The sequence below is a fragment of the Pezoporus flaviventris genome, unplaced genomic scaffold (genome assembly GCF_033815535.1).
Source record: "Pezoporus flaviventris isolate CSIRO_AGI_PZ_B2104156 unplaced genomic scaffold, CSIRO_AGI_Pfla_v1 ptg000027l, whole genome shotgun sequence".
Taxonomy (NCBI): domain Eukaryota; kingdom Metazoa; phylum Chordata; class Aves; order Psittaciformes; family Psittacidae; genus Pezoporus; species Pezoporus flaviventris.
This window is the reverse complement of record NW_026892575.1, coordinates 1,306,256-1,328,588: the sequence shown is the minus strand read 5'-3', so window position 1 is coordinate 1,328,588 and position 22,333 is coordinate 1,306,256. Positions and strand designations below refer to the sequence as shown.

The window sequence follows — 22,333 nt, the reverse complement described above, 5'->3', positions numbered from 1 at the left end:
ATTATTTTCTGGAATCTTTTTTCTTATTGTTATATTTAGAAATAAAACATGTTATTTCCTCACAACAATACAGGCATCACACTGCCTCAGAAAATCTGGAATCTGAATTAGGTTTGTGGTGCTGTCCTCTACAAAAAGCAAGAGCCAGCAGCATTTCATCACACTGCTGTTATTGCTAGTGTCTATAATAAAGATCACAGAAAGATGTGGTTCACAGTGATTTTCTGTAGGCCCCGTTGCCAGACCTATTTTTCCTCCAATTGGTTGCTTCTCCAAGGAAGTGGAAAAAACTTTCTTCAAAAGCTTATAGTAGTGTGAGTTTTGTTAAAATGATGGGTCTGTAAAATAATGCTTCCACAGGTTACAAATGCTGTTTTGCTATTGCATATTCTTGAAGTTAGGTGTAATTTTCTTCCTTTTCCTTTTCATTTTTTTTTTAAATTTCATTGTTGTTTGCAAAAAATGTAACAGTATAAATTCCACCATTTCTAGCTTGCCTTCTCTATAGTTTCTAAAGCCAGTGGTAATAGCTGCTAAAGCTTAAACCATATTTTTAATTTTTGTAATCGTAACAATTCACCAGTGGAGTATGTGACATGGTTCATTTACTGAAGGTGACATAACTTCAAACTACATCCTGACTTGCATCCTCATTAGAGACCAATAAGGCTCAATAACACTATAATGTGTCAGAAATGCAGGTTGTTTACTGCCAGCATTTGTTTAAGTTTTATCTCTGGATAGATGTGGGTGGAAGGATGTTGGCACTGTACATTTTTTATTTTTTCTTCCCTTAAGGATTTATGTAGGATCTGAGAATAAACCAGAATTATTTTCATTGTCATCAACCTGACATGATTACAGCAGCTTCCAATACAACCCGCTCAAGCAGCTTTGCTAATAATTTATTTAGAGTTATGTATTTGTTTACTCATATTGATGTGTCACATATATCTTGATTATGTGTCACGATGAATATAAAGCTCGCTGTGGTCAAAATTAGATATGCAGAAGAACACTATCTAGGGACATGCTGTTTGCATCTGGAGCTTCTGACAAGAAACAAGTACCTAAAATTGCTATTCAAATATCAAAAAGCTGCTACAGAGTCTGATCAGGATGCCCCTCCGAACTCTTTTCAAGCCTCATCCCATCCGTTTGTTCCTCTGCTTGAGTATCCCCCTTTATCTCTCCTAGTGCATATCCCATGCAGTCTAATCACTCTCTTATGCAGCATGTGGGTTACATGTAACAAGTACTTGTGTTATTGAGTACATCTAGTATCTACTATATCTTCTAGCACCTTCTTTTTGGAGTCCATGAAAAATAAGTGGGAGGTGGTGACACTACAGTGGCTTTTAAAACATATGCATTGTGATTAAAAAGAACTTGCCATTCAAGGTGGTTTATAATAACCATAAACCCTTGAGTTTCTGGGCTGATGGGGTTTTGAGAGAGTGGCACAAGGGGTGCCTATGCTTCCCATTCCCTTCCAGCTCTAGGGCGGATATAAATTAGTTTCAACATCCTCGGCTTCCTCAAAGATAAAATTACAGCTTGCTGACCATGGCACCTCATTCTCAGTCACATTGCAGCAGTAGATAACTTTTCCTCTCTTACTATGCATGGCAAAATTTAAACAGAACGGTGTATTTTGATATTCCCTTATAACTGGAGTTATGGTACAAGAGACCCTCTTCACAGCTGTAACTGCATTTGAGGGGATGTTTTGCTTTTCCAATTTAGTTTTTCCTTTCCAAGTCCTTCGGATCTGTCTGTTCATTCAGATAAGACAATATCATTCATACACGCCAAATAAAATATGATGCTTCTGTAAAAAAAATTGCAAATATTTCCTAGTTTTGCAAATGTAGCTTACAATTCACAAAGTATTGGTTTGTTCGACTGCTGTATATCTGCACAGCTTAATGATATGAAAACTAACAAGGAGGTTGCATTTGAATGTCAAATTATAGCCTGCCCTCAGTTAAGGAAAACAAAGACTAACTGATTCCATCAATATGTATTGTATCTGTGCAAAAGGAATGTACTTTCTTAAAATACAGTTTGATTATATAAATCCAAGTTGATACTTTGAAGTCAAAGTGCCCAGCTGAAGTCCCTGATTTAATTTAAATTATGTTTACATTTTAATTCTTAATTTATTTAGAATGTAGTAGAGACCTAATGTAATACTAAGAACAGAGACTAGGTTAGGCTTCCAGAGTAGAAAAGAGCTGACTGACTTCAGTAGAAGCCACATCAGGCCTTGAAGTGAAAGGGCAAAGTGCATGCCAACATGGTCTGCTTGCATCACTTTGCTACTACAATGACAGGCAAAGACTCAGTGCAGGGTTAGGTGGAATGTCACTGCTAAAGCAAAATAAAGAACAATGTCTCTTTGGTCCTTTGCTGGCATGTTTCATTTCTCTGCAATTTTTAGGTAATTGATTCAAGATTTTTTAAAAAATTAAAGTGAGTGAAAACTTTGTCTAAACAGAGCCTGAAGAATATGGCTTTATTCGGTTAACATTTTCTGGCATGGCTTGTACATCTACCGCAGACATTTTACTCTTTTAGTAATATTAGCAATCTGAATGTACAATCTCTCCTTTAGTCCTTTGGAAATCTTAGCTATAAATTTAGCTTTGAAGTCAAGTCTTGAAAATGTAGTCTGTCCTCAGCCTCCCCTCCTCCTTGTCCTCCTTTCAGGATACATAGGTGAAATGTGCTCCTTGTAGTCTACCTCATTAGTGGGTATGTATGGTTCTGTGTTTGTCCACACCTGTGAAAGCTTGCCTTTTTAAGAGTCTGACATCTTTTTCATGGCAATGAGAGGTGCAAAAGTGGACAAAAATGAAGAAGGTGGAAATCCTTGGTGAAACTTGTGACAGTCTATCAGTGAGGAAATGAAAATAGAATGTAACATAGCTGTGCTCATGACTTGTTCATCTTTCTTCTGGAGACCATGGTAAAATAAATGGAGTGATCAACTGAAAGGAGGCAAAACTTTTCAACTGCATTACTATTTTTCTTCCAAAGAATGACTTAAGGAACAAACCTGAGAAATATGTTTCACATCTTTTTCTTTCTTCCTCCCTCCCACACACATCTTCACACAGAGACTCGCCACAATCTGTACTCCTCTAATACATTCCAGTATGCTGAAATAGAGAAATGAAATGTTAATTTTGAAGCAGTGTTTGTTTCTTGTCTTAGCAACTTGTACAGCAGCCTTTCTGCTATGCACTGATCTGTTTATATTACTTTATAGATATACCACACCTCTTCATACTTTCTCATCTTTTAAAAATACAAGGATTTCAGGCAGGATCTAAATCTTTATGTAGAGATTTTTTTTTTTCTTTTTCAAATTTTATCCTAATTCAAAAATAGCTTGTATTCTGTTATTTTTAGCAGAAATACTGCCAATGGCTGATGTCTTTTCCTGACAATTTCAGAATCAGTTTCAGGCACTCGGTCTGTCTTGAATCGAATCATTACACAACACTTCAGATAAATGAACACAGTGTGTGCTGCAGTATGTGATTTCTATAGTTAAACTTCAACGTAAATAAAATTTCAGTTTCACAATAGTATCTTTATTTCTCAAGATTCTTGAAGTTAGATTTGCCAACTTTCTATGAAAAAAAAAAATATAAGCTGTGGAGCTATATAGGAAAAGGATTGCACAAAGAAAATAATAGCATAAACCCTAAGAGGAGAAATAAACTTGTCCTGCATGTAGATTTTTTTGTAGTAATAGCATCAGATAAAACCTTGATGAAGTCATGAGAATAGATCTGTTAAAATACAACTTAATAAGATTGAAATATCAGGGATGAAAAGCAAGCACTATTGTTTTTATGAAGTCAGTGATTCAGATTTTGTTTTGATCTCTCTGTTAGAACTAGGACTTCCTCTACTTCTAATTTAAAATATTACTATGGTAGAAATTTCATTGAATCAAAGAATCATGAAATACCCATTTCCAAGCCATGTTGTGATGATAATAAGAGTAATAATAAAAAATAATAATAATAAGAGATGTCTTATTTTGTAGGAGTCTACTTTCCATTCAGGTACTTATTTTTTGTTGAAATGCAAGACAGCTTATGACTTTTTAAAGACAGCCTTGAAATTATTTTTGATTAACTAAATAAAGGAAAACTGGATTCAACTGGATTTCTTTGGGTTAAACAGTTGATTAACTTCATTTTGCCCAGCCAATAATTGTCTTTTTTAAAGACCACTGCTTGTTAAGACTTCCTGTATGTATATCTGTCAAGGAAAGTCAGTGGAGAAGTGTAAGCAGCGAGGAGAAGCAAGACAGGCCAACCCAATATGGGTGATAAGCAAACTTCTACTTTATTTGTGGCGCACTTCGCTTAAATCCGCGTGGCGTTTAGCCACGCCTACTAGTCAGAACAGTATTGGTTAGTTCTACACAGCTTCCTTCACATTCTCCTCCCACATCCGGTATCCGGTTACCTGTGAGGCCTACCCCTTGCCTTGCTCGCACAGGGCCTCTAAGGCTCCATGGCCTAGCTCTTAGAGCCATTCTGCAACAATTCCCCCCTTTTTCTTTGTGCGAGCAAGACATTGTGGGTCGTTCTATTCACTTGTTTTCACCACGCAACTATAAGCAAGTCTAACAACTACAATGATTGAAATAACAATGATACATAAGCACAGTCCTTCAGATAGCAGTGTTTTAAGTCAACCTGTAATGCCCCATGAGGACAACCATTTAGTTATCCCTAGGTCACTGCTCACTTGCAGTTGCTGGGTAAGCTGAGCCAGGGTTTTCAGCTGTGCATGTATCGAATTAAAATGACCAGAAAGATTCATACAACATATTCCATCAAACTCTTCACATCCATGTCCCTGTTCCAACAACAAAAGGTTCTGCAGTGTTGCATGTCTTACATAGTCAACATTAAACAACAAATCAGAAATTGCCTTCAATGTAGTATTTGTCAGCTTAGTAACTCAGCAACTCAGCCTGCTTAGCTGATCCAAGGCCCCAGCTGAAGCACTTACAGTGATTTGGCATATTATGATTGGATACATGTCTTGAAGACCCTTAGTGACTAACATATAATTGGTTAAACACAGGTGTGAGAACTCAACCTTGAAGGCTTGCCAACAGTCCACATTTCTCATGAACTTGGTGAATTCCAGTCTCTTATCTTGCTTGCTTAAGCTTCTTCGGGCCTCTCATGGCCTTGCTGTATCTTTCAGGACTATTCAAAGTTTATGTACCAATTATGCACTCTCCCGTGAGAGCACTGTCTCCACATCTCCCCCCTTTTGTTTTATCCAGTAACAAGTCGCTACTACAGCAAGGCACACACACATTTACATTAGCAGAGTAACTATTACAGGGTGCAGCAGCATGTTGAAGATGCTGATGGTAGCGAGGGACTAGCCACAGAAATTTCTTACCAGTGGAATTCTGCCACCCTCTTAATTTGTTCCATTACCTGCTTTATAACTACCATTGTATTAAAATCTTTCCAGCTTTTGCCTTAGCATTGTTACAGCTGAGCGTCTCCAGGGCCAGTGAGTCTGAGCAGACCAACCCGGGAGACGAAGAGTAACAGTCTGGAAGCAGAGGATATAAATCTGGCTCGGATTCAGGGGATTCGGGGGCTGATCCTGGGCCGAACTCAGGGTCTCCATTGCTCGCAGCTATGTCTTTCTTGTCAGATGTCTCTCGTTCGGTATGTAGCCATCTGCAGACCTGGCTCCTCCATAACTGAGTTAAAAACTTCCACTCTAGGGCATAGTGGGTTGGAAAGGCTCGCAGTTCCTTCAAATCTCCCGCTAGCGCATAATCTCTATTTTCTACTGCGTGCTTCAAAATGGCGCTGCAATCGATCCGGCGCTGAGACACCGCCCTCTTTCTTTAGGATTCCTCGACATTTATCATGCATATGCCTTCTAACACACTCTCTCTGTCCTTTTCAAAGTTCCTACTTTCGGAACTGGGGTGGTGAGGGAGCAGGGGGTTACACCTCCTCCGCGGCACCTTCTGATGAAGGAGGAGGGGGAGAAAAGGAAGGGGGGGGGCGGGGAAACCCTGTGCTCCCGCGAGTTGGGGGAAACGAGTTGTAATCTTCCCCCGGCTTCAACCGACCAGGGACGTCTGTTCCTAGTTTCTCCGTTGCTACCGCAGCAGTTTTCTTTTCCGCCTTGTATCTTTTTATACAGTTCATTACTTCTCTCCATGGTTTACCAAGTTTCTTTGCCGTTTTATCATCATTAAGCATTGAGTCAAATAGTTCATCACCAAACTTTTGCCACTCACTCTCCTCAAAAACTGTATTAGGATCTACAAAAAATCCCTTAGCCTCCCCTACAGCCACTAGACCTGCTAGCTGCTTTAGAGTCTCAGGCTCAATTCCCCGCTTTTATAAGAAGCACCGTAATAAGTCCAGGGCTACCTCTCGGTCCATTTTCATGGCCAGCCTTTTCCTGATCGTCTTCTTCTGGGTCATCCTGTAACCTCGGTCTCCAGATCGGCCTCCCGACGCAGCAGCGTCTGGTTCGCCCCAGCGGCGGACTCCTTTCGGTTAGTCCAAGCAGCCGGGTCCGTCACGCCACCGCAGCAGCATTGCCTGCGCTCCCTGGCCGCTGCCGCCGCCACTGCTCACTCGCCGTTCCGGGTCCCTGATACTCAGGGCCCTGTATTCCGGGTCCCCGCTAACCGGGGCCCTGTATTCCGGGTCCCCGGTAGCCGGGGCCCTGTAGTCCATAGTCCCTGTTCGGGCGCCATTTGTATGCGGCGAGGAGAAGCAAGACAGGCCAACCTAATGTGGGTGATAAGCAAACTTCTACTTTATTTGTGGCGCACTTCGCTTAAATCCGCATGGCGTTTAGCCACTCCTACTAGGCAGAACAGTACTGGTTAGTTCTACACAGCTTCCTTCACATTCTCCTCCCACATCCGGTATCCGGTTACCTGTGAGGCCTGCCCCTTGCCTTGTTCACACAAGGCCTCTAAGGATCCATGGCCTTGCTCTTAGAGCCATTCTGCAACAGAGAAGTGTTTTGAGCATGTTTATGAAGTGTTTAAGTGTTTATGGGAGTTGAATATCTGCGTTTTGTTCTGTTAGTTGTAGCACAAGACCAGTTTGATTTACAAGCTTTAGTTACTCCTAGTACTACTACTGCTGCATGCCGTACCAATGTTAAGAATGCTTAGTGCTATGCATTATAAATAAATATCTCAGTTACATAAGGTTTTTCCAGAAAGGAAGAAATGTGTCGGTTCCAAGAAGAATTAGCACAAGTCTGTAGCCTCTAAAAGTTCAGGTTTGGAGACCCTAAATGGCTTGATAGTGGGATTATTATTTCTTTTTTTACTTTTACTTTGATTATCTCATCTACCTCATCATATTTTTATCAAACTCTGTAGCCTTTTTTAATCCTCAGTAAATTTCAATGGGTATATTACTCAGAGATGAATACTAGCAAGTTGTGTATTTCATTTCAAGCATGTAATATTCCAATAGAATCTTGAGAACTGCAGAGAAAAGCAGAGCATTTTAGGTGCTTGTAATTCTTGTAAACCTTTCTGTATGCATTTCTAAACTCACCTGGACTTTCCATTATTTTGGGAAAATTAATTGAATTTTTGAGCTTAAGCAATCAATCCTACTATCTACCTGGTTCATGCAAGATGATTCAGTCTTCCTTAATCATACTGATAGGGTGGTTCATTGGGAAAAAAAAAACAACAAACGGGAAAAATAAGGAACCCTCAAAAAAAAAAAAAAAAAAAAAAAAAAAACAAACAACCCTAAAACCAAGATAGTAATTAAAATTCAGTTTTGTCAGTAGCTGAGAAAGAACTGACTCTCCATTCATACAAATGAGGAAAAGTTCTGAACATGAATACTAATCACCGTGAAGGCTAACTGTGTATGCAGGACAGTTAGTCATCTGAACGCAACAGTTTGCGCACTCTGTGGAACAGGGTGGATCCACTTCAATTGCTTCCTGCTTCTAATTCAAGAATATTGGGCATTGCTAACTGAGATGCATTTAAACTTGAGAGGGATGTTGTCTGCATACATATTTTACCATTAAGAAGTTTGCAGACATTAGAAGTATGAAAATGGACAGACAAAACCATTTTACCTTGACAGTGTTTTCATCCACAAGTGAAATGTAGATTTGTTTAGTGAAAATAAATATTTGCTTGAATAGGTATGCTTAGGGTGGTTTTTATTTACAGGGAGAACACTTAGCATAAAGAGAAATTTCATTGCAGAGACAAAATAATGTTATGCATTCCATGTGGTGGGCAGTACAAACAGTAGACAAAATTCCCTCTCTCAATAAATTTCATAATAGTCACAAGAACCCTAAAAGGAGGTGGATATCCCCTTGTTTGGAGCTTTCCAAACCAGTTGGGTCTCTTTTGTGTTTAGCAAATTATTTTTTAAAATGAATTTTCATCAAGTTTCTAATTATAATATCTTTAAATTTAATGTTTGTATTTCTGATGAAAGACAAACATTTTGGGGGCAGTCAGAAGGGACATGAATAATTTCTTTAGAACCTTATCTAATTAATTACATTTCTCTGTAATGTCTTTAAAATTTGAACTGCCATCATTTCATTAATTTAGATAAAAGTAAATCTTTAGTGTTTAAATGTGACACTAGTGCTGAGAATTCTGATAAGCTGAAGATTAATCGTCTTTATTTTTATCAAATTAAGATAAAAAAAAGTTTAAAATGTTTGGGATCCATCAATTGCATATTAGCTTTTAAATGCATTCATTTTTATATATTTATAGATTTATATATATAATATATACAAATCTATATATATTTATAGATTTAAAATGCATTATTATTGAATGGCATTAGTGTTCACTCACCTGTTAATAAGTAAGAGCAGAAGACAAAAAATGGACGTAAACATTACTCTTGCAATATTGTTGTGGGGGTTTCTTATTCTTCTGGAACATGTTTCTTTCTGAACTAGAACTTTTGACTTCGAATGGGAAGCATTTGGAGTCACATGTCTTGTAATCTTACATGTCCGATACAGGTGTGATTTTAATATTTCAGGTTATGCAGCAAACATAAAGCCTTTTTTTATAGCACTAGTAGATTTGGTGATAGCTTAGTTTTGTGTCTTTAGAAATAATTATTTTTATGCTATTTCAAATTAATGTTAGTAGAGCAATTGAAATGTGCACATTTAGATTTGCAGGTTGAGCCTCAAAAATTATGTCTGTCTTTAGGGTACAAATTTAAAAAAGGATGCAAGAGGTAGGATTTGATTAGGTCACAATAAAGTTAACCTTGATGGAAGCCACAAACAATACTGTGTATATGGTAATACTTCCTTTAATTATCTCTACCAGTTGTAGGGCTGCCACCAGTTGCTACCCGCCCACTGGTGGAGCCTCACCTACTTTATAGACATTTATTATGAAAGGTACATTGAATCCCAGGCGATAGGAGCTTCTGTCCTACCCTCCCCTAAGCCAGTTCTGCATTGCCAGAGAACAGAATCCCCGTGGATTGATGGAAGCTTTGGACAGCTGCTAAGCTGTCACAAAACCAGTAAGTTGATATTCTTACTTATGGTAGTAACTTTCTTGCCTGCAGTAATAATTTAGGCAAAAGCACACAGTTCCATCAAAAGTCAGACCCAGGGTTTGATTCACACGGTGTGCAGTTCTTCAAATTGTTGATAATATAAGCAAGATAAAATACTCTGGTTGTAAAGTAATACTCACTAAGAGAGGGATTTTGAAACAAGTATTGAATTACTTGTAGAAGTATACATGTGCTATAGAAGGTTTTTAACCCCTTCAGATCAATTGGTTACCTCGGTTTAAACTGCATTCACAGTTCTTCTCTTTGGGGAAAAATAATCTAAATATTTAGAAATAGCCTCTTAAATTATCTATACTGAACTGAAGAAAAGACACAAGGGGCTGACTGTGAAATCTATGCAAAGTAGAATGCAGCTGTTGGTTTAGTTTTTCTTGATTAACAGTTTATTCTAATCTTCACAGTGAGAAACACTTCTATACAAAACACTTCTATAGCAAGATATGCAAAAAAAAAAAGCAAAATATGATTACATATTATTTCAATGAAGAAAGAAGTTCACAGGTCACATTTTTGGTCACTGGTAGATGAATCAAAGTGCTTTAATAGTCTGAAGTGCTATCTAGTTTTGCCTATGTCAATCTACAGTCTATCTTGCTCACAGTGTGGGCCTCCACATTAATTGTATTTGTAATGAAGAAATAATAGATGTGCAGTCAGGACAATTAATAGAGTAAAATGCTCTGTGCTCTGCCAAAGATAAACAAAGAAATAAATCTATGTTGTTTACAGCCTTCCCTTTTCCATGTATAATGGACTTTATCAATAAAACAATACAAACTTCATCAAAGAAAAATCTCACCAATTTAGTCCAAGAAAGATCATTGAGCTAATCTCCAACAAATGCTGTTTGCAGTAGGGATCTGTTTATTCTTTTCAACTGTAAAATACTGGCCATCCTTCTTTATCTCATGCTCCAACCCCATGATCCATTACAGATAAGACAATCCAATTAAGCATGGAAGAAGACAGGAAGATTATGGTTACTCTGTAGGCATTTGTGTATCAGTCCCAACATATATATGCTTACTTTTTTTACTTTGATTTGTTCTCTAAGGAAACCACAGTCAAGTGTCCCGGGTGCCTGTTGCTATCAAAGTTCTTGATGTAAATGACAATGCTCCTGAGTTTGCATCAGAGCACGAAGCTTTTTTATGTGAGAATGGGAAGCCTGGACAAGTAAGTATCCCCATGTTTTTATGTTGGTACTTCAATGTATGAGAAGGGAGTACAGTTTCTCCCTGTCACCTTATCTCATCTTTATTCCCAAAATGCATGCCTAAGTGTTCATGCTAACACGTCTTAACGTTCATTTAAGATAAACCTATGATCATATTCTGTGGTACATATCTCTCTATATGGATTTACTTATTTTTTAAAGTATAGGTGGGTAAATTAAAGGTGGATATGCTAGGAAAATATACAGAAAAAACTTGAGTGTCTTTAAGCTCCCATTGTTTCTGCTCTGCTTGATAGAGCTCATTGCTTCATAGGTTCAGGGGGTTTAATAGGTAAAAGTAAAATCCAACATAAATTCCAGTTCAGTTATTGAGCTATATTGCAGCTGGTCCCAGGTATGATTTAGAATAAACACTTAAAACAATAAAACCATTTCTCCTTACCCATATGTCAGTTGTAATCTCTAGTTAGTTCTTACTTTTCAATGACAACTAGGAAAAAAAAACAAGAAAGCAACCCAGAACTTGATGGAAAGTCAAGTAAATTGTAACTGAGTTTGAAGTATCTAAAGAGGGATGGGGTCTTAGAGAAATGGAGTTCAAGTTTTCATTGTATTTAACAAAAAAAAAAAAAATACTGAAGAGGTTATTTCCTTCTTGATTTGGTGAAATAAAAGGGTTGGCAAAAGAGTTTACACAGCACTCTTAACAAGGTGAAATAAACATAGCAAGATATCAGAAGCAAGATTTAACCTGTGTAGCCTTTTTCAAAGAAAATGAAACAGATTTCGTAAAGGGCACCTATTTCGAAGGACGAATGTACAGAAATAAGAAAAAAAATCTCACATGCCACATAACTGACAAGATAAAGATTCAAGAAAATGTACAGACTTTTAGAAAGTGTAAATGAAATTTAACTGTTGTCCAGCTTGAGAAACATTTTGTGTTGCAACAACTCACTGTTATTAGACTTTCTAATTTATTTCTAGATTGTGACATTTTATTTAAATAAACAGCAGTTGACAGCATGACACTAGACTTGTTACTTCGACTATTCCTGTGTCTCATGTGGGTGGTAGGCATTAAATTCACTATTCTCCAAAGAAGGTTACCTGACAATAGAGTTAGAAGTTATTTTCTTTTAGTAGTATTAAATGACAACTGATACAGCAGTATATGACAACCCACCTCTGCCAAGACTGGATTGTTGAAGAAGATGATTTCACTTCTAGCACCCCTTTTTTGTATATTAAAAAAGGTGTCAAAAATCTGTCATTTAAGAAATGAGAATTCGTTTCAACCACTGAAAAGCAGATTATTGAAATGTGCCCTTATGGGCAGACAGTTATGCTACTGTTGGTATTTAAGTTTTTCTAGCTCAGCGTGGATATCTGTTTAGCTCAGGGTGGAAATGTAACTACTCAGCATTTCACTGAGTAGTTACAGTTTCCAGGTTATATTAATTTCTAATGAGTGTACCTTTATCCGGGATTCAGTAAGCTTCCCTAAAGTCAGAAAGCTGTTACACAGTGTTTTCTGAATACGTTTATCTAGATATCTATATCAAACTTCAGCTGGTTTAAGAGATGCTGAAAATTATTCACATTTCATTTTGGAAAAAAACAATAAATGAGATTATTAATAATCAGCTGATAAAAGAGGCTTTTGTTTAAGCACTTTTGTAAAATTCATATTAAACCATTCTGTTCTTCATTTTACCATCACCTCTTAAACTCTTTATCTGATGACAGATGTCATTCTTGAGCGTGAATCCTTGTGTGAACTTTACAGATGGTTATTAAATATTTGGCTGTCAGCATGAATGAGGTGCGACTGATCCTGCAATTTATTCTGTGTTTTAAACAAATAGCATTATTGGAACCACTCAAGTAAAAAAAAAGTTACTCTTGAGTAACCACTCGAGAATAATCGCCAAGGTTACGTTCTAAATTTAAGTCATCATTCAAAAATTATATGCTTCTGTAAAGATTTTGATATCTACCCTAAATTAGTTGTTTTTTTCTTATGCTTATTATTCTATATTCAAATTTTGGAATAAATCATATTAATAAGTCAAGATGTAGAATTCAAAATATTAAATATGACTCAGCTATGAAATAGCCAATATGAGAAAGAGGCTACTCTTTTTCATAGTAGCAAAAGCCTCTTTCTCCAAAGTTTAAACTTGAATTTTACATGTGCAGGAAAGGCACTACTGTATTGGGGTATTCCAATCTATTTAAAGTTGCAGCTCAACTTAGATTTAAGTTTAAATCAAATTTGTATTTCTGTAAGGGAGGTCACATTTGAACCTTCAGAAAACCTTATTTGTAGCCCCTAAATATATTGAGCCATCTATCTCAGTTCACTTTTTAAGTGTTCTATTTTGGGTTCTGATATAATTGCAAGTGGCAATTGCAGCTGCTGGTGATGTGACAGAATGTATTAAAAACTGTTGATGCATTTTTTTTTGCTTTACTCTACCTCCAACAGTAGAGGTACAACAATTAGTAGGAGAGGAAAGGGAGAGGATGAGCAAAAATATTTGTCCATGCAGATATTTATGTGCAACTTTTACATTTTTACGCACAACAGAAAGTTGCCAGAAATGGGGGGTTTTGTCAGTTTTAGGAAATAAAAAAAGTACTGTACTGTTACAGTATCTCTAAGGTAAACATAAACTAGCTCATGCCCTTCCCTATTCCCCCCTTTTTTTTTTCATAATTCCACTTGCTAAAGCCAGAACAATCATGGGTTTGTTGGCTATAGCTCTACAGTTCGTTGCTCTCCAGCCCAGCTAAATTATTTTCCTACACTCCTAGAACAGAACATCTGTACTATTAAGAAAAGTGCTTCACTCATTGTTCCTCAGTCCTCACCCAGACTTTTCCAGCAAAGTGCTTTTTGCTTGAAACAAGGCTACAAAACTTTCAAACACTTAAGTAGTGCAGACAGTGATGTATCGGTGCTCAAGCCAGTGTTTAAACTAGAGCAATATAAAACTAAGTACAGTGTTCCTCCAGTCTCTTGCAATTTGTCTCTATTTTATTCAGTTCTCTTAATAGAATTGGCTTTTTCTAATGGGAGAAATCTTCAGATAGATCTTTGTCTCTAAAGAGCCAAAGCTGATTCAAATGGCAAAATGCAGGTTCTAGCAGCACAGGGTTGGCTATGGCTGAAAGGCAAAGTTAAAATTGTACTGCTTTGAGTATTTATGGTATTGTGAGTCTGAAAAGTAATTCAGAAATAACCATAAAGACTAATGTGACTGCAACAGTTTTTCAGATTTGGTAAAAAAGTTTTAAGTTGGGAACTGTTCCAAGTTAGCTTAACAAGTTGCATTGCAGTATCATGTATTAAAATCACAGACAGATAGTTATGTTACATTGATAAAAACTTCAGGCTTATATTTATCCCTCTGCATCATTCATTATGATTATACTGGTAATCTCCTATAAATACTATTTCAGGCATAGCTGCTTTGTAGAAATGTGAGGCAACATGCAGACTATAATGCTGAGTTGTCCTCAGGGATCATTTAACTATCCATTTCAATCACAGCTGCCTGTTAAGCAAAATATGCTGATTTACTATGTTTCTACTAAATGTATGTACAGAATCAAATATATGCATGAATTTTTAATACAACATCAAAGTTGAAATTTTACAAGGAATAATTTCATCAATGTCAAGACTGAAGAGCCAAAGGGTTATTAACCATCACTGTAGTGCTTATGGATACATTGTGAAAAAAATCAGGTTTTGATTTCTTTATGATTAGTATTGACTGATTTTGTTCTGTGGAACACCTTTGTTACACATGTTACTACAGGGAAAGAAAAAAATTGTTTAGTGATAGGTACAGCAGGACAGCCCTGGAAGATTTTTTACCATGTTCTGAACCACAAATCAAGAGTTGGAGAATTAACTTCAATAGTGTTCCATTACAAGATCACACAACACTGAGCAATAAAGTATGCTCATCAGCATACTAATAAAAATGTGGTAATGAGAATTACTGGACTTTTCTTACTGCTATGGAGTAAAACATACAGGAGCTCTGTATCACTATATGTATGTTATGCCATTTTTATTTTTTTAAGAGCTTATTTTAATGCAAATGCACAAAGAAATAAGGTTGCTATGGGAACACTAAGTCTTAATTCCTTGATGTGTGCATGTAACACAACAAATATAGTGTTCCGCTAAGCCTATCTTTTGCATATAATTTTCTGTGCATTTTAAGGCAAAGAAAGATTTAGTAAACAATGAAGGGAACGGATGAAAAGAACTGAAGTATAAGAAAGCATTCTGTAGTCCATTAAAAGGTATCTATAGTTCCTGGAGGGGGTACAGGAAAGGACAAAACATACAGCCAGCTCTTATTTCTTGAAAGTTTGCAACCTAGGCAAAATTCTATGCTTATTTTATAAAATTTCCATGAGCTGAAAACCCCTGTTACTAATGCTTTGGCTACTGGCTTTCACATATTTTAATTGAAAACCTGAAGACAGTGAACTTTTTAAGTCAACTCTCTTACATAATGATAGAAAGAATTAAGTTATGTAGCCAGTAGAGATAAAATTGCATAACTATCTGATAAACTGCACCTATTACACGTAACTGATGTTCCAGACTCTACTGTGCCATTCTCCTTTTCCCCTATTGCTTTCTGATTCTAGCAGTGTTCAAAAAATGGAATAACCACAAAATACATCTTTCTGTAAAGACGCTTTCCATTCTAATTTGCACTTACCCATTACACAGAATTACTAGGACCTAGTCCAGCCCTGTGCCTTACATATGTGGATAGTGTAGTACCTTACACCTCTGCCAGGAGAAAGCTGAAAATGCTCCACATCTGTACATGGGCCCATCTCTGCAGTGGGACAAGCAATATCTGCTTATATATTTTTCCGCGGTTTTTATTATTTCACACTCCACATCTCTCTAAGATCCATTATGGAGCTATTAAATCAGGCACCTACTTCTTTAAGCAGAAGCTGTCCTAGGTCTTTTTCTGTCCATCTTTTCTAATGCATGTGTCTGAAGCATCTATTTATGTAGTATTTAAACAATATAATACTTTTTCCGTAGATCACTGATAATAAATCTGACCTATCCAGAATCTGACTGGGCAGGGAATTAATTGCTTGAAATTTCTTCCTAAGTTGTTTTACAAATTATGTGTGTGTATATCAATACCTGCTAAAATATCTTTACATATGCATATATACATGCATAATTTCAAATATTTATGTTTTGATGTTGCTACTCCTGGTTACCTAGACAGATTTTATTCTTCCTTTAACGCTTGCAGAATATAGAAGAAAGAATGGGATGTTGATTATTATTGTATATGTAACACATACAGATTGATAGTCCTTTCTCTTGCAGTAAAACCAGTATAAAATACTAGTTATTAGCATTTTGCTAGTGAAGCACTGAAAATTTAAAGTATTTGGGCAGCATCAGCCCCTGTTTCCATTTTTTACTCTATACTTCAAAAATTAAACTTGCAGTGATTCATAATCTGAATTTAATTGTCCAAAATATTATGGGTCAGTTGCTTTAGGCATTACAAAAATAACTACATAAGACAAAAATGGTATTGAATTCAATGGACATGGGAAAGGTCAATAATTCTCATTAAATTGCTTATAAACCTCATCTAGAATGAGCTAACTACCACTGAAATTCAGCTCAGTGCTGGATCTGGATCCATAGTTGGTTTTGTTTCTACTTCTATGGAAAATACTTGGAATCAAAAGTAACTGAGCCAAATATAAAAAAGAAAAAAACAACAAAACAACAACCAAACAAAAAAAAACCAAACAAAAACTTGCTGATTATTTTAAAATCATGTTTCTTCTTTTCATATTCCTGTGAAGCTTTGTATGATTTGAAGATGGTGAATTGCAGTTTCTCTTTGAGTAATGTTGGAGGTAAAAGAGATAAATGGAGGTAAAAACACCTACAGATACTGTAGTTGGTCAGGTAAATCAAATGGGGTGAAAGTTATTTGATTATTCAAAGTTATCCAGACTATTCAAGTACTCTGTGCTCTTCTAACCTTAGTATCCTGCATTATTCTGGAAATCATTCGTTAATAACGGCATTTTAGAACAAAAGATACTTTAGTACAGGAAGAAATCAGGTTTTATTAAAATTAAGGAAAAAAGTCCGAAATATACACTTAGATATTTCCCTTCTTTTTCAGGTTAGGTTGTTTAGCATATAAAACTTCACATTGAAAGTTCATTTTAAAAATGTATATTTTTATTCAGTAAATTAAAAAATGGTGGCAGGGGAAAGGAGAAAGGATTAAAGATAGATTGTACATTTTGGTTCCGTGAGAAGCATGGGTACATGAATGAAACACTACCATAGGCATTGTAAGTGTTTCTGAAATGATTTTCTTTCTTCTTTACTGCTGAATAATAATTTAGTACTTGCCAAATCAGCGTCAGTTTTTACTGACCTCTCTCACGTGCCTGTCTTTCCTTAACCTCTGCCTCCTTGTTCTGGAAACTGTTTAAATGGGACAGATACATTCCCTCTTCCCCAGACGTTCAGTTGAAGGTCTGTAAAAGCCTGGCAAGATTATAAATTAATATTGTTAATATGGCATGTGGACAAATGAGAATGTGTCTGAAAGAATGGAACGTGGTTTTTTTTCAATATTGTACATTTATGTGAATACTTAATGAGAGCATTTTCTGTTGAAGGTAATTCAGATTGTCAGTGCTGTTGACAAAGACGATCCTAAAAATGGGCATTATTTCCTGTACAGTCTTCTTCCTGAAATGGCCAACAATCCAAATTTCACCATCAAGAAAAACGAAGGTAAATACAAAACATACATAATGTGTATCTGAACAACTTCATTTTGAATTGCTTTTTGACTTCCATTTACTTTACCAGTTTGTCCCTGGGCAATTGTAGATAATGTGTTTAATGGTACCTTCATTATATCTCCTAAGCTATTTCGAATATCTTTACAGTAGATAAAAAGAAAGTAAAATGAATACTGCATTTAGATCCAGAAGACAGCTCACTGGCTTAAATAAAATGAAAGCATAGATTTATTGCCTGTTTTATTTCTATTAACTTGAAATTCCAGAGATATGCTATTAAGTGAAAATCTGAAATTATGTTGATAAAAAAATGTTGATCCTATGTTGACTGGATATAGATGGGAATATAAAATTAAGTATCTACTAAATCCACCAAAGGAAACACCATTTAAGCCTATTTGTTGTGTGTATAAAGATTCCAAAGTATTTCAGTTAGGCACTTCTACTGGAAAGAGAAATATGATCAGAAAAGCCCAGAAGGACACTGTGACACTGTGCTTTAGAGCACTTCTGGAAGGGCAAAATGTCATTCTGTAGTACCTTAGAAGTGGAATTACATGTGTGATGGAAAAAAAGGACACATTTAATATTGTTGAGCAATAAATTTACAGTGATCCTTTTGTTTGGCACGCAAGTATTTGAAGGTCATGTGAGAAAGATGACCTGTGAGAATGATCACAAGAATGCTATAAATAGTTATTTATGTGTTTGTACTTGAATATTCAGCAAAATTTTTTCATCTTGGCTTCTTTTTCTTTTTTATGTAACACTACCCTGTCAGGCATTTTAGTCAAATTCAGTCTCTTATTTCTCTTACTTAAAATTATGTTGAAGGCAATCCCTACTTAATCTATTACTAATAGGAAGATGTATCTGAGATGTATGTGCATGAGTGTAAAAGTAATGCATGAAATGTCAAATAAAAAGAAAATGCCGTTTTCATTTTTTATTGTAGCTGTTCCAACCAAGAAGAATGATGGCAGCATTTTATTTAATTATACCATAAAAACCTTAATTCTTAAATCAGCTTAAATAGATAATGAAGTTTTCCTTTCATTAGATATGTTTTTCTCTTACAGCATTCACAAAGTGTGTCTCTACTTGCATTTGTACTTACACATAGGAAATAAGTCTCTGCATGTTTTCTGCACTTACAGGAGAAGATATAACAAACCTCTCCAAAATGCATTTGATAATCATCAGTAGTGTAAGACAAACTGAATTAAGCATCCTAAATGTGAGGTAGTTTGGGTTGCACAGAATGATGAAGTAAAAGAGGTATTATCACTTCTCTTCCTTCATATTTAAATGCTTATCTTACATCACTAGTTAGTCCTCTCCTTCCAGTCTGCTACCCATTTGAGACCCACTCGTCCTCCTAGTCACAGCTAATGGCATAATTACTGCTATGAGTGGGAGTGAAGAAACTTTATAAAAGCATGGTTTTGGAAAATTAGTCCAGTTTTGTTACAACATTGCCACTTGGTTTTACAGGTTTTAATGCATTTGAATCAGTTAAATGTGTAAATCCTCCTAAAACAACCAATGGAAATCTCTTGAAATAAGAATCTACTTGAAGAGACTTTCCTGATTTAATCTTTCAGTATCCAAGAATGAAATTCCAGCTATGCGTGCCATCTTTTTCTGTCAGGATTGCTCAGCCAGGGATGCAGCCCATGGTTGGTGCTAGAACATGATCTCCCACAGGAAGCAAATACTCGTGGTCAAAGCCAAAATCAGAGTATAATTTGGTTGAGGTGAGGTTTCATGTCATTTAAACATCATAAATCTTTAGTAAGTCTTTATTTAGTTATGGCACTTAAACAATGAACTTGACTATGACTTTGTCTGGCATATGTCTGCTAGGTAAGCGTGAGTGATTATTCTTGTTGAAAAATCTCCAATATGCCTAAAAAACAAAACTCAGAAGTCAAATTTCTTCTTAGTTGTACTGTGAGTGTCTGGGCAGTCCAAATGCTAGCTTGATATGATTAATAGAGGCAATATAAGAAAATTCCTGTAACAAACCCTACTCTCATTTCTGGAGAACTCTGTTGCTGAGGGTCAGATCAGTGCACAGCCCACTTAGGCTTGGAACAGAAAAATATTTCCTCATATTGGTGGGCAAAATCCTTGGCACTTTCATGACTGTGACCTCAGGCTCAACTTTCTCCCATATTCTTGGCCTTGTCAAATTCTTCAAGGTGGGAGAGACTGACTTGATGGCTTGTGAAGAAGTGCTATCCTAATCAACTGTGGATATTATAAATGGATTGCATTTTTCTCAGGAAACCTAATCTAAAAACCCATTTTGTTTTTTGTTGTTAGAATTAGTAATTTTTTATTTTCATCTTGCATTTCTCCAAAATTCTCTCAAGTGTAGAGATAAAAGTACCCCTCCTCAAGAGCTTCGGCAAAATGATACTAGCCTTTTGGAGTCTTCTTTTGTGCTTTGGGTAACACTGTGGCATTTGGCAATCACTTCCTCTTTCATGAAGTAATGACTTTATCTGGCATCGTCTGGACACATTCCTGTGTCACATTATCTAGGTGCTCCTGCTCCAGCAGGGGGATTGGACTAGATGATCTTTTGAGGTCCCTTCCAATCTCTAGCATACTGTCTGTGTGTGTGTGTGTGTGTGTACTGTGCAAACAGTGCAGTTTGGCATATGCCATCGGAAGAAAGCTATGGTGCTCTGTTTCTGTCCCTCATGCTAAAAAATATATGATGCACATATTCTTGAATTTTCTCTTTCTGTATGGAACAAAAGCATAACCATTAATTATTTTTGTTTGTTGCCTGCAGGCTAATCCTATTGTTCAAACTTTCCAGATTGCCCTAAAGCAAGTTCATATGATACTTAAGTAATTAGCTGTGCTGCCCGAATACACTACAAATGCTATGATGGGCTATGTTTTTATGGCCCAATATGTTTAACTGAGTGACGCAGCAGTGTATCTTCGTCAGAAATCACAAAAAAAACCTCCACTTCTCCTAGGACTGTAGTATGTATTACAGAAATTACTTAATTTCTATATAACTATATATACATAAAATATATAGTTTAATTATATATATATTTCTATATAACTATATATATATGATATATTCTGTGATCATAGTAGTATCTGTTCCTTGAAATGATACATCAGTATCCTTTATTTGTTTGGTCTGTTGAATTTGCATATTTACAACCCCTTCTGTACACAAGATGCCCCAAACTGCAGAGGCTGTAGTGCCTTTCTGATGTAAATAATGAAAAAATGTGTATTTGAATGTCATTATACATCTCACTGAAAGTCAGTAGATAATTTCTTAGCATTCTTTACTTCTTATATCTCCTTTTCTGAGCAAAACTGTCAGTTACTGAGTAGTTTTCCTTAGGATTTGTGCCTTAGCTGAATGGGCAGCTACTGATAATCTGAAGTAAAGCAATCCTACTCTCTCAAGCTGTTAATGCAAGGAGTGCTGCTCATTTAGAACCTTTACACCTTCACACCTTCACAACAGAAATAATAAAATTATGTAATAAAAATATAAGAAATTAATGCAAAGTAAAAAACATGTTCTCAGTGTTAGTCCTGGTGACTAAACCTGTGACATAACAAATCCTTGACTGCATAAACTCATATAGACTGACTCTCTGGTCACTTATTTTTCACATATCTTCATGCTGGGTTCCTGCATGGGAGCAAAAACGGGAAAAAAATGAAAGTAGATGTTATGTGCAGTGTGCCTGAAAACTTCAAACCGAAAAGCCCTTAAAACTTCCAAAGAAAACATCTCATGTTTGGATGAGTGTCAGTACACTCTAGCAATATGTTTGTATATTCCTTAGCTGAATCAAATTAACCCTCCCAAAAAGCTGTAGGATTACAAGAAATGAAAAAAAAAACTGACAGGAATTTAGACTACTGATAAGTATTTTGTACTGTCATGGCATCAGCAAAATGAAATGGGACCTTTGGAAATGGAATTAGCATTTGTTGACAATCTTTTTTCCGGTGAGTTGTCTTCACAAAGCGTTACCTAAATTCTAATGCCAGCATCTGGATTATCTCCTGCATCCCAAACAATATGCTTACAGAAATACCTGTTTTCAGCAGTGAATTCCTAATGTTCTCATGGTTTCCTTAGGTTGTTCAAGTGCAAACAGAATTTTGTGATAAAAGCATTTTCACAGATGTAAACATTTTTATATGCTGCCAATGCAATTTTTACTTTCAAAAACTAGCAAATACATCTTGCCATAAAGAGAATTCAAGTTTTTCCCAAAGGATATCTGCTATTCCATTTTTCGTATGACAAATTCTACTTTCTAATGGAACAAAACCCAACCCAAATATTCTAGAGTGCCTTTGCATGCAGTATCTCTTCTGGCAGAAGAAATGGTGCACCTCCACTGTATGAGTGGGATATTACTACTCTCACTAGGACTTATGTAGTAGGAGCAATTACAGGGTTGCTTGGAACATGGGCAGGCCTTATCTTTGGGTTAAGGAAACCATCTTGTGGTGTGTATTCCTGCAGAAGTCCAATGGCCTTATAAATAATCAGCTTCCCCTTTCCCCAAAATACTCAATGTCTGCGTGGTGAGCTGAGCTCTGAATTTGAGCCAAACTGATTTTAGTGAATGCATAGTAAACAGTGGGA

General features: G+C 36.3%; 1 protein-coding gene across 4 annotated transcripts in view; it reads left to right on the top strand.

Annotated features, from left to right (window-relative positions):
• The window catches only part of CDH8 (cadherin 8), a 153,350-nt gene that overhangs the window by 108,955 nt on the left and 22,062 nt on the right, over positions 1-22,333 (top strand). For 3 of the 4 annotated variants that reach the window (XR_009744304.1, XM_061458462.1, XM_061458463.1), the window contains 2 exons: positions 10,702-10,823; positions 17,551-17,668. Coding sequence is in view for 2 of the 4 variants with exons in the window: in XM_061458462.1 (XP_061314446.1) it covers positions 10,702-10,823; positions 17,551-17,668 (240 nt within the window). In the remaining 2 variants the exon portion in view is untranslated. Of the gene's footprint in view, positions 1-10,701; positions 10,824-17,550; positions 17,669-22,333 lie in introns of those variants that run through there. The other variant, XM_061458464.1, reaches the window with a different exon arrangement.